Below are 12,535 nucleotides of genomic sequence, written 5' to 3' on the forward strand. Positions count from 1 at the left end.
AAGAAATATGGAATAACTGAAATTTCAAATACATAAGTATGTAGTGTTCTATGAGATCAGTGCAGAGTATAGGTTAAGACCACAACTTCTTTAGAAAGAATAGTGGATTTTCTGATTATGTGAAATATTTGCACTGTATACATTTGTGCATGGCACGATATTTTGGTTTAAAAGAGAATATTTTACTTTCAAATACAAAAGAAAAAGATAAGAGAAAAAGTCTAACATTTTTAGTCACAGTCTTGTGTTAGCTTAGCAAAAGGATCAGATCTTTCTAGCCATACAAGTAAGCAGAATTTTTCAGAGATCTTTTGGACTTATCAGTGTTTGTTTGCATTTAGTTTATCTGTGTTTAGTCTTTGTAATCTTTAAAAATCCTTTACAGGCATACCCAGTTACGTAAGTATCCAAGTGTCTTTTAAAACCAGCCATGAAGGGAAATTACATTCCTATATGACTTCAAAACTTCTGGGGAAAAAAAAAAAAAAAAAAAAAAAGCTTGAAACTATCACTATGTACCTTTAAGTAAGATGTGTGTGAGCTGGAGGGTTTTCTTGTATAGGGTGACACCAGACATATTTGCCATGAATTATATACCCCAGGGTTTTATATGAATTCTTATCATAAGCAGCAACAATCAGTATGAAGCTATTTAAAGAGGCAATTAAAGAGAAAGAATCATTGGAAATAGTCTGAAAAAGTAATTTGCTTAGATATCCATTTGCAAAATTAGTTAATCAAACCTAGCATTATCTATTAGCATGCACAGCAGTAGATTATTCACTGTTAAAAAAGCTGTCACCCTGCAAAGCTACCTGCCTGTGTCTTTCCAATAAGATTAAGAAAGAAGAGAAAAACATAACAAAACACAAGCTTATTGCTTTACTAACAGTAGGAAGAGAGAAAAGGAATATATTTAAGGAGCTGTCTGAAGATTCATCTTAGCATTTCAATGGGACCATTTTTGGTAGCAGAAGATTGTGGTCGCCAGCATATGATGAGTATTATGATAAAAGCGCCACAGCAGGGCAGAGGAGAATAGCTACTAAGTTAAAGCAATGTGTTTCTCAAAGAAGCTGCACAGTTTTGAAAAATGGCTGCAGCAAATAATGTAATTACACAATAGAGATTGACAGTCAGCTGATAAATAGGGGCACAACTGGCAAAGAAGATAGAGACACACTTATTTGTTTTTTAAGGTTGTAGGATTTGTTCTGTCCTGCACTTCAGAATTTCCCAGTTTTCTCAGAACAGAATGCAACTAATATATGAGCAAAACTCGTTTCCTATCTACTTACATTGAAACAACATTACAAAGACTACTATTAATAGCAGCTCAGTAAACATAAAATCAGCTTGTGTTTTACAATAACAGCATTCGTAGGCTATGTCAGTGTTCTCTCAGGAATGTTCAGATCCTGTTGAATCAGAGCACCTTTACTCAGTTTAAGCTAACTCAGACTGAAACCTGAAAGTATAACAAGGGCTCTTTTCCCTGCTTTTTTACTGAGAAACTGATGATCCCACGAGCAGAATTTAATTAGCATGGTGTTTGAGTCATGCTTCTGCCTCTTTTAGCACTTCCAAGGCAATAACTAGCTCAAGTGCAAAGGGCAAGCAGATAAGTACGAGATACATGCAGAGAGCACATCTAAGAGGTACCAGTTTGTATTCTTTGTCATCAATCAAGTGTTTTGCTCAGTTTGATGGCCTTTACAGCTGTTTGTGAATTTGCTGCAAACAGCCCCCTCAGAACCTGTAAGATTCCCTCAGAGCTTGTTTCCTCACAAAGAAGAGGAACTCATGCTGCTCCTCTTTCTCCAGACTTCTCTGACAACTGGTGAGAACAGTTGGTGACAGATTCATAAACTCTTATGTATCCTTGCCTATTTCATTCCTTATCAGCAAATACTGTAAATGTTCTTGGGTTTGCCACTCCCTCTTCTGCAACAGAACCATGTAATTGACTAATGATTGCAAAAAGTCTGGTTTTGGTGGGTTTGCATAGCCAGAGCACAAAAACAAAGTTCGAGAGAACTCAGAGATATTTTATATATAGATGTAATTTGAGTGTCACTGTGACAGTAAAAACAAAGGTAAATTTGCAACATTACTGCCCATCACCCCCCAGAAAGTTTATTCTGGAAGATGACACAAATTTTTCAAAGCGGTAGAGACAATGGAATTAGGTTTGTGTCTCAAGATTTTAATCAAGTGAAAATTAAGTCAATACTAAATTAAAATGTGATATTAAATACCACATAAATGCGCAGTCAGTAAATCATATAAGGGAGGTTTTTGATTCCCTGGCAGTTACTGCCGTTAAAGTTTAAATAACTGTAACAGAGAATATGCTTTTAATAATAATGAAGAAATGCTAACATCCGTAACTTTTTTAGCTACATTATTAATCTATGACTTTTTAGATGTTCCTTTGAGATGTTTTTTCTGTTTTACTTGTAATACTTAGTTTTGGATTAAGTGTCAGGTAGTACAGTAACATCTATCTCTGCTTTACTGGCATATGCTTACAATTGCTGTGGTTTTTAGTAATTATATTTAATCTGGTAGGTCCAGAAATTAATTACCATCTACTCTTTACAATAAGAAAGTGATTGTGATATCAGATACTGTTTGCATTTTGTAATTACATACTCTTTACTGTGCAAATAATTTGCCACTGTTCACCAAGTAAAATAATGGTCATTCTTGGCACAAGACCAGAGGTCCTCTTGTATTTTCAGTACTGTTTGAAAAAGCCCTTAGACTTCCACCTATAGTACTGCAGATTTTCTTCTGGAATTAGTGATAAAACCCCATTTATATGTGATCTACAGCTCTAGCCTCTATGCATGAAAGTGGAAGTCAGTTGAGAGGCTGTGAAGACTCGAATTTCTAAAGTGCCTTAGGTATTTCTTCATTTTTGGATGCCTGGCTCATAGGGCACAATCAGACGCTCAGAGTTATGCTTCCTAAGGGGGATTTAGGGGCCTCTAAAAATGCAGCTGGTGGCAGCCACTGTGCTGTGAAGAGCCTCAGAGCCTCTTAACATGAGATTCTAAAGTGTGAGTGAGTCCTCTTAGGATCCAGTTCTACCCAAGTAGTAAGAAGGATGCCTATATCAAATGAATACATAAATGGCAATCGTAGAGTATGGGGTCCTTGCAAAAGACGCCTTTCAATATTGTCACTAAAGCAGGAAAGTGACTGCTCCTTTTCTATTCCAGCACAGTTTCAAAACCATTCCAAACAGTAGTGCTGAGATTCCAGCAGTTTGCTGTGCTTCGGTTTAGTACCTCAACCCTGTATCTGCCAATGCAGAAAGCAAGCCTGATGACCTGTCTGTGAGGTGTTCGGAACATTATTAAGATGCTGCAACACACTGTTCTCCTCTAGCTTCAGCTCAGCCTCTGAAATGTATTTCATTAGCAAGAGAAATTATACAGTTCTCCAGTCTAAATATGAGAGAACATTCATCTGAGGAAAAAAGGGCTTCAGTACCTGAAATACCAGAAATATTTAGTGTGCAAGGGGTTTTAGGTGGTATTGCTCATGACCACTTTTTCAGGGCAAAATGGAATGGAAAAAAAAAAGAAACAACTGAGAAAGAAATGTATTTGTAGAAGGAGCAAACCAAACACATAGCATCAGAAGCAGATGAGATAGTAAGGAGACATCTTGTTTTGCTGGTTTAGGAATTGGTATATTTTAATCCTTTATTTTAATCCTTGCAGTTGTTAAAAACAGTCATTATTTCTTTCTACTGAAGATCTGAGGTTAGACCTTGTCAAAGTACACCTTGCAGTGTTGTAATCAATGAATTTAAGTAATGTAATTTTTTTTTTTTTAATGGCTGATTGCTTGGAAGGGCTGTACTTACTTCTGACTTGATGGTGATATTAAAATAATAATTTTCACTCTCTTGAATTGGGATATATGCTGCTCCTGTACTGGAACAATGGAAACTTGAAACTTTAGTGTTGATGTTCAGAAGAATACAGAGTAGAAAATGTACAACCATGTTGAAATTTCCCTTGTAGTTTGGGAATGTAAAGTTACTGGGATTCAGTCAACAGCAGAATGTTGTACAAAAGAAGCTACTCTTGGCTGAAAATAGAGATGTTTGCTTCTACCTTCATTTAACTGAGCTCATCCCCATGGAGCTTTCATGTGTGAAGAAATACATTATTCACACTCTTTAGATATAGCAGCATTGTGGTTCAGCCTAAAAAATTAACAAAATTACCATTCAATGCCTGCCTGAGCTTAATAATCAGCCTTGTTAACCCCTTTAACCTTCACTGCACCTATTCTGAAAGAAAAACATGTTTCTAAGAGGATTAGCATTTTCAGACTTCTTGCCTTGGATAGGTTGAGTAAACATGTATTTCTGAAGTTCAGGAAAGAATGCATGGAGAGCTGCAATATGTAAACTCCTGACAGGCAATAAGAGGGGGTAATATTCAAATACACACCATGGTGGCTTGAAGTATAACTTATCCACAGACATGAGCATGTTTGTGCAAACATCTCTGTGGAGGCAGGCACAGTTATCTTCAGCCACTCTTACCATGTATCAGCTACAGGTTGCCACATACACATTTCTGCTGGCAAAGTTGACTGTGGGTGTATGCTTGCTTGGGGCAAAGTTAAACAGGATGATGTAAACATGTGAGAAAGCTGCTTTGATTTGAGATAGCTGATTTTGCCTTCAGCAGAAAAAGGAGTTCTGATTCTGTTAGTAGAGCTGTGGTGACACTGTTCTTCTAATGACATGCAACACTGAACAGTGAGAAATGATAGTATTGCATCAGACACAGTTATGTGCTCATGTTCTGTGAGATCTTACTGGACCTGTTGGAAGGCCCCAGCTAGTCATAGCCACTTCCCTTTGCTCTGATTTTTAACTTCTTTAGAAATGTAACCATTGTTATTTATTGCTATCACTTCCATAGAAAAAAAAAGTACCTTAATTAATTGCCTTAACACCCCTAGAAAACAGGGTAAATACATTTCACTGATTCTGATGTCATCACTTTGGGGTGATTTTAGCTTCAGTGCATTTTTTACTATTTGTTCTATTAAGCTTCTGTCACAATCACTCTGATCAGTTTTGATGATGTTTGCAGTGAGGAGTGCAGGCTGTTGCACTGAATTAGGCTAAGCCAGCATCCATTCTGTAACCATGGGTTAATGAAGTTTGCATTTGTCTGTGCTTGTGAATGAGGTGAAAAGACTGATGGACAATTCTGAATGCAAATACAGACATTTTAAAACTGTTCTGGTCTAATAATCTAGATTGTTCTGAGAAATCTTGGAGTGCTGAGGTGGGGCCATATCACAGGACCAGTGGGAGTTTCAGACAAGTCCTGTCTTAGCCTCAGATTTTGGGAACAGTTTCAATTTAAGAAATTATTCTGGCCAGCAAGTACTAAGGATGGCAGATCATATATATTTTAATAAAATGAATTATGTATTAAACAGACAGGAACTAAAAGACAAAATATCTTAATCAGAGTTACTTACTATGTAGTATAAAACTAAAAGGAATTACTAGTAGGTTACAGCATGACATAAGCCAGTGCATGACATCAAGGTACCTATATTAAAGGTAGCAAAAGATACAGTATTGATTAGGAGTCAAATGTAACTTACCATTGAAATGATGACAATGTACACAGATTCCTTCACTCAATCTCAGTGGGAGTAACCAGGAAGCAAGCATCTCTACTCATGGGAAATCTCCACACATTTCCATGGAATGTGTAGAGGATTTCTGCTTCGTGAGAGTTTGGTGTAGTTTTTATAGTTTGTAAAGTGAGGTGTCTGTCAGTGAGAAATCCAACTTAGAGGTCTTACCTCAACATTAAGATGTTTATTGGCAGTTGGGAGATGCCAGACCTATGTTAACCCTGTGGTGCCAGAGGAAATCACTACAAGACAGCTGTTCCTGTTTCAGTTGTCTGACTGGTTAACCAGCAACAGATAAGCTCTTGTGGGGTGCAAGGTGCCTGCTACATATCAGAGATCTCTCAAAAGAGAATAGAAGATTAACTTTACTGTTCTGTCTGTGGGTTTCAAGTGAGAACATATCTGTGTGTTGTTTGCATTATAAATAAATCAATTTTGGTTACTAAGTAATGAAATCAGGATCTTAACCTCTCAGCACATTAATACTAAAGAATCTCATCTAATCTTTAAAGTATAATAATGTAGATATGGGCTTTTTCAGTGGCTTCTGTTTGCCATTTCACTTTTGTCCCACTGCTGTGATGGTTAGAAACATTGGTTAATTCTTAAGAAATGTGTAAATAATGAAGTAAATGTCTTCCATCACATAATTTGAAGGACAGTGATAACCAACAAGCCAAATTTATGAGTCTTGAACCTCCACACTTGTTCATGCAGATTTTTTGTTTCCTCTACAAGGAATAACAGATTCATGTCCATCCACTTGCCTGAATGGGCAGTGTGCTTACTTGGCTGTAGCTTTAACAACTCAGTCGAAATACCACCAAAAAAACAATTGCAGCAGTCTGTTGCATGTCTATAAACAAAACTCTCCATAGATCTGAGGGAGTAGTAAATTACCAGTCATTAATTGAAGTTATTTCAATAAAGTCTGGCTTAGGTGATAGAAAATCAAAAGTTTTCCCAAACAAGCCTTTTTTCTTTCCTTTTTTCCCTCCATTATTTCTCTATCTAATTACTTGTGGTAGATAATTTTATTTCTGTGTTTCACATGGACACAGTGGTGCTATTGTCTTGCAACAACTTAGAAATGTACTTAAGTTTAACCGCCTACATAAGTATTTGTGAGAACATGGCCAACAGGTTAATTACTTTTGTTAGTTTCTTGGAAGAGGCACTGGATTCTTTGAAGGGATTGATGCCTAGCAGCTATTTTTGGAAATTGTTAGCAGCAAACATGAAAAAATGAGAGTTATTTTAATTTTTTTCACACACGAGTGTCTGATAAATGTAAAAAAATAAAGTGAAATCCTTCTGTGTTCGAAACCCCTAGAAGCTTTAATTACTGAAAAAAATCAGGCATAGCTATTCATGCATTTTGAAAAGTTTCTGGAGCTTTGCCAGCTAATGTGAGCCAATGTTGCTGAAGTGATTAACTAATTAATAGGTTGTTACAACATTTGAGTAGAATCTTTCACTCAAGTCAATAAAGCTTAAGGAGGAAGTAAACACTGTTGAGTGCATGAGTTAATCAAGGACTTAGCACTCTGAAAGACCATCTGGGTCTAAATAGAGAGAGGACTTTATCTTGTAAAAGGTAAAACTGGGCACTATGGGGCAGCTGGTTCAGGCAGTGGTTTTGTGTTCTGAATTTGTGTCACCACATTAAAATGATCCTATATGTAGTGATTATGGATTAGCAGTAATTAATTTGAAATCCTCATTCAGGGATGATCTCTCCACAACTTTGCAAAACAATTGATCAGAAATGCCCGTATTTTTGTTGCAAAAACTGTCCAGAATGGACAGAGGAATATCTACTCAGGGATTGGTGCCACGAGGAAGTACTTAACTCATCACTCAGTTATTAAAATCAGTATTGAAGAACTTGACTATGCTGGTTGCATGTTCACTTGTGAGCGATCTCCAGTAGGAATGAGAAGGAGCAATAGCAGTAACCATCACTTGAGGGACAGGCACCCTGCCTGCCTCTGTCAGACCCATGTGATACCTGAAACTTGGGAGCACAGGACAGGGACTGTGCACAGCTTTGTCCCAGACACCTTGAGTAGCCACATCCTCAGATAATGTCCCCTGAATTCGAGGTGGGACAGGTGCCTGAATGTTGAGCCCATCACAGCTCTGTACCTCAGTTTTCGAGGGGAAGTTCTGCCCTCTCTCTTTAGACAGGGTATGTGCTATGGCAGAGGATCATCCCCTCCTCCTTCTGCACAATGCCAGCAGCATGACTCCTGGAGTTTGTAATAAAGAATGCGAGTATGAGATTTGGGATTGAGGCTTTAAAAAATAAACTGTATGGTGCTCTTCTATATAATAGAATCTGTATTACAGATCTGCCAACAAAGTACTAATACTTCATTCTTGTGTCTTATCTGAGCCTCGTAACCTATTAAACAAGATTATAAATATAGTCATCAAGAAAAATAGGCTTAAGTTAAATGTTAAATTGTTGCAAAAATAAGAATAATGTTCCTGATTAATTTTCTTAGTCAAATAGAACCCTAGATGGTGTTGAAACTTGTTACTTAATCAAAGAACTGTCTAAAGTGTGTGCATTTACATTTTAAAAAATTAGAACACAATTTCCCCAGAAGATAAATAATTATGGTCCAATTTTACAAGTGTATCTTCAATTGTTAGAACATACTTTAAATAGGAGCAAATATGTACCAATTAATTATGACTTAGAACATTATTCTTAGCTCATTGTAGAGCTTTATAATTCATTCTTGAAAAAAAAGAAATCCCTGTAAAGGCACAGCACGATTTTAATTAATTTTTTTCCTAACTGTTTAATTTTTAACTTTTTCTCCCAAAGTGTTTAACTTTTAAACAAGCTCAACTAGCTACATATTCCATTCTCACCATCATATCTCTAATGCAAGAAAAATAAAGTTTAATAAATTGGATCAGTATTCAAATTAAAGCCATTTAAAGTGATGCTCTTAAACGTTTATTTTTATTCTTCTGAAGTATCCATCAATCATACTAGCTCTTTAAAAATGAGAGCAGCCTTGAATACACAGATGAGGTTTCACTAACTACAGGACGTGTTCTGCAGTGTTACAACCCAAGCAGTACCAAAATAATGGTAATTTTATCCACTTGATTCAGTTAATACAAGGGGTAAACATCCACATGCTGATCTAGTGCCTTGGAACTGCAATTTTCCAGGAACCTATAATATTAAAAAAACTGTAGACTGGAGAGATTTCAGATATTTAGATGATAGAATACATGCCTAAAATGACTGGATGAGTGAAAAAACAAAAATCCCCACAAATGGAAAAAAATCAGAAGACTTTCTGTAGGGGCAGTAGTTAAGGAGAAATTTCTTTGGGGATATTTTCATAAGTAATTTTCATTTCCACAAGAGGAACCTCCTTGTCTACAGTGCTGATTACAAGCCTCTCACAGGAGCAGTTTGTGTTTCATAGCTGTACATTTTGTAGTTTCTGAAGGTAGGCCTTTTAAAAGCAGTATTTGTGCTTGATGTCATGGTTTGTAGAGGCTGATTTTTTTCACATTGTCCTAATTACTTAGTTTATAGGTACAAACCTAAAACTTTCCCTGGAGCAGTTTATTAGATGATTTTGATTAGATCTTCTGCAGCATTGCAAGTATACTACTACTGATTTGGTGGCAGTAGAGTTTTCTTAGCAAGGAAAATGGTGACATCTAGGCTATGGTCATGGGATCAGCTCCATCATTGGTCTTAAGGTCTCCTTCCTTCCCAGAGATGCAAATGATCCTGTGCTTACTGACTCCATTGCTGCTAAAATTGCTGGTGTTGGCCCCTGGAATGTAAAAAATGGCTAGCTGGGAAAGCTCATTGAATTGATATGTTTTGCTGTAAGTTTTGAAAGTGAGGAGTGCTGTCTGTTCTGGAGTTAGACATCCACTTCTAGGTACATCTGCTGCTGTGTCTGTGCTAGCCAAACACAGGGTGACAGTCCTTGCAGCCCACACTTCCTACCTGAATTAATGGGACAATGGTACAAATGTTTCAGCTTCTATGCTTGTATAGGAAAGATAAGCAAGGCAGAAAATTGAAAGCCCAGCTGGGACCTTTTTAGAAGAGCACTGTACATATGCACATACTATATATACACTAGGTCTGAATTCGGTAGTTTAACTGTAGTTTGAGTTGATATTAATTTAGCAGTAATTACAGTTCTTTATGGCACAGCTGTTTTTGTACTGGTATTATATGCTGAAAAAACCCCCCAGATCTTTCTGTTTTCTTCACTTCTGACTATATTATGTTTAAGTATCATTTTCACAGCACATCCTTTCTTACCTGTATGTTACTATATGAAGGTGAAGCACTTTCCAGCACAAGCAAGGAGTTTCTGGCTGCTCAGGTCCTGTTGTAAAACAGTGCAAAGGACAAGAAGAGCAGATTTGGCACAGAGCCCAGCAAAAGTGATAAGATCCTGTACTAATTTGGAGAGCTTATGCTACCTGTAGGTTGCGTGGCACATTGTGAGTTGATGAGCTACATGACCATATTTTATGGTCTTCAGACAAAGTGATGGTGTTACGAAGAAAATGGCAAGCGTGTGCTACCCTTTAGAAAGCCCATTAGGATATCCTGGAAAATGGTGACTGTAAAGAGAAGCAAATGTAATTAGAGAAAAAAAACCCAAAACATTACTGTTGGGCAATAATTTTGAAATCATAGAAATGGTCCTCCTTTGTATCCAGTAGGAGGCTGCTTCTTTACCAAATGCTAATACTGATTTCTCTTGTAGAATCCCTCTCAATGTGAGAGACATTGTCTACTGTACAGGAGTTTCACTGATGGATGAAGATGTATGGGAGTTCATTTGGATGAAATTTCATTCTACCACAGCAGTGTCTGAGAAGAAAATCCTATTAGAAGCCTTAACTTGCAGTGATGACAGAAACTTGCTCAACAGGTAAAAAATACTCTATATTTGAATCTGTTACTAATAATTGCTTCAATAGTTATGGATCATCATTTGAGCATTAATCTAAAGGAAAGAAATTTGCTTTTCCAATACAGGTTTACTGTCTGTTTAAACCATCTTACACTTCTGCATTAATGCATCTGAAAATTGACACATATTATCTTTTCAGTTCCAAATTTTCCTTTGTTCATTGGAAATGTTTAAAATCCTATAATAATTATTGGTATTTTTTGTTATCATGCCCTTTATATACAATTTCTTGACCAATCTGATCTTACAGATTTCGCAAAAGTGCACATGTAAAGTTGCACTCAGCTTTTATTGAAATCTTTTTACATTGAGATTTTTTTGATTCATAAATGTGCCCAATCTTTAGAATCATAGAAATAAACCAATGAACTCAGGTGGAAACTTAAACAATTCAGCAATGATCTTTTTTTCCCAAGAGTTTCCCGATGGACTGACATTAGACAATGTGTTTGTGAAACTAAATGTTCTTGTTTCTCCCACTAGACTTTTGAATTTGTCTCTCAACTCCGAAGTTGTCCTGGACCAGGATGCAATTGATGTGATAATCCATGTAGCTCGAAATCCACATGGAAGGGATCTTGCTTGGAAGTTTTTCAGAGAAAAATGGAAAATACTGAATGCTAGGTAAAGATAAAAATTCTTAATTTATTTGCATTTTCTAATATTGATATAATTGGTGTAAGTATTGTATAGGTGTGTATCTGTATAAGTTCTTGAATCTAATCCATTCTCTCTTAATCCATAGAGATGTCTCTAAATATGAAACATCTACATATGAGTCATAAATGCATTTATTCATGGATTATCACACAAATGCATAGAGACATTTGTCTCTTAGCAATCATCTGTATATATATTGGTGTATTTTGTCTGTGCTTATGATAATGAATTTTATCCTTATGTCAAGTGCTGCAGTCCTATTTTTACACAGAGAAAAAACAGCAGTTCCCAAAGGAATTTTTTTTTATTTAAAGTCAGATAGAAAAAACACACTTTTCAAAAATATTATTTCAGCTGTGAAAAAAATGCACATTTTGAAACATTTCCATTTTCAAAAGGATGTTAATAAAGTTTCATCCCCTTTCTTTCCACTCCATGTTTCGGGTGAGTTTTAAGTAATAGAGGAGCAACATTTTGAATTAAAAATAGATGAACAGAAAGGAGACAAAGTTGCTCCTTACACCTACTTCTCTTTCTCTTTGAACAAGTGCTAAATGCTCCTACTCTGAAGCCCAGTCAACATTTTAAAATCCTTTTTGATTAAGATTTTGATATTAATTCAATGAATGACAAATGTATGTAGTTCTTTAAGGACAGCCTGAGGGCCTGAAAGATTTCACAGCAGCTCATCTGATACTGACAAATTAAAAAGGACCACAACTTGGATGAGATTTGGATTCTCTAAGGCAGGTGTCCAAGATTTTAAGGCATCCCATGCCAGGTCCAACTTTTGGTGTTGGCAGGAAAGGCATTGCAGATCTGTTCAATTCTGGACTTGTGAGGAGATAACTATCGTACCACAGAATATTTGAAATTGTATATTTAAGGTGCAGTATTTAAGCAACTAAATCCCAGTGCCCAATGAATACAGGTGCAAACTTCTAAAGGTTTCACAGCATCTGAGTAAGAGTTAAAGAAACTCAGACACTGAGTTTAGTTTTCCTAAAAATTCAGAAAATTGTTCATGCTGTTTTGGATAATACTTAGTAGTATAGTGGGATTTTAGAAGAAGTTCATATGGGAAAATAGGTTTGAGCTGGAATTGGTTGTGGAAATTTATATTGCAGGAGCACAGTTCTTGAAAGCTATTTCCAGAAAAGCTCTAAGAGTGCTTAAGAGTTTAAAAATTAAGAATTCTC

At 36.3% G+C, this 12,535-nt stretch overlaps 1 protein-coding gene across 2 annotated transcripts in view; it reads left to right on the plus strand.

Moving 5' to 3' along the window:
- The window catches only part of TRHDE (thyrotropin releasing hormone degrading enzyme), a 213,143-nt gene that overhangs the window by 186,400 nt on the left and 14,208 nt on the right, over positions 1-12,535 (plus strand). Inside the window, exons 16-17 of one of the 2 annotated variants that reach the window (XM_021528977.3) lie at positions 10,467-10,634; positions 11,160-11,300. In XM_021528977.3, the coding sequence (XP_021384652.2) occupies positions 10,467-10,634; positions 11,160-11,300 (309 nt within the window). The remainder of the gene's footprint in view (positions 1-10,466; positions 10,635-11,159; positions 11,301-12,535) is intronic. The other variant, XM_021528979.3, reaches the window with a different exon arrangement.

Source organism: Lonchura striata, chromosome 5 (assembly GCF_046129695.1).
Source record: "Lonchura striata isolate bLonStr1 chromosome 5, bLonStr1.mat, whole genome shotgun sequence".
Lineage (NCBI taxonomy): Eukaryota > Metazoa > Chordata > Aves > Passeriformes > Estrildidae > Lonchura > Lonchura striata.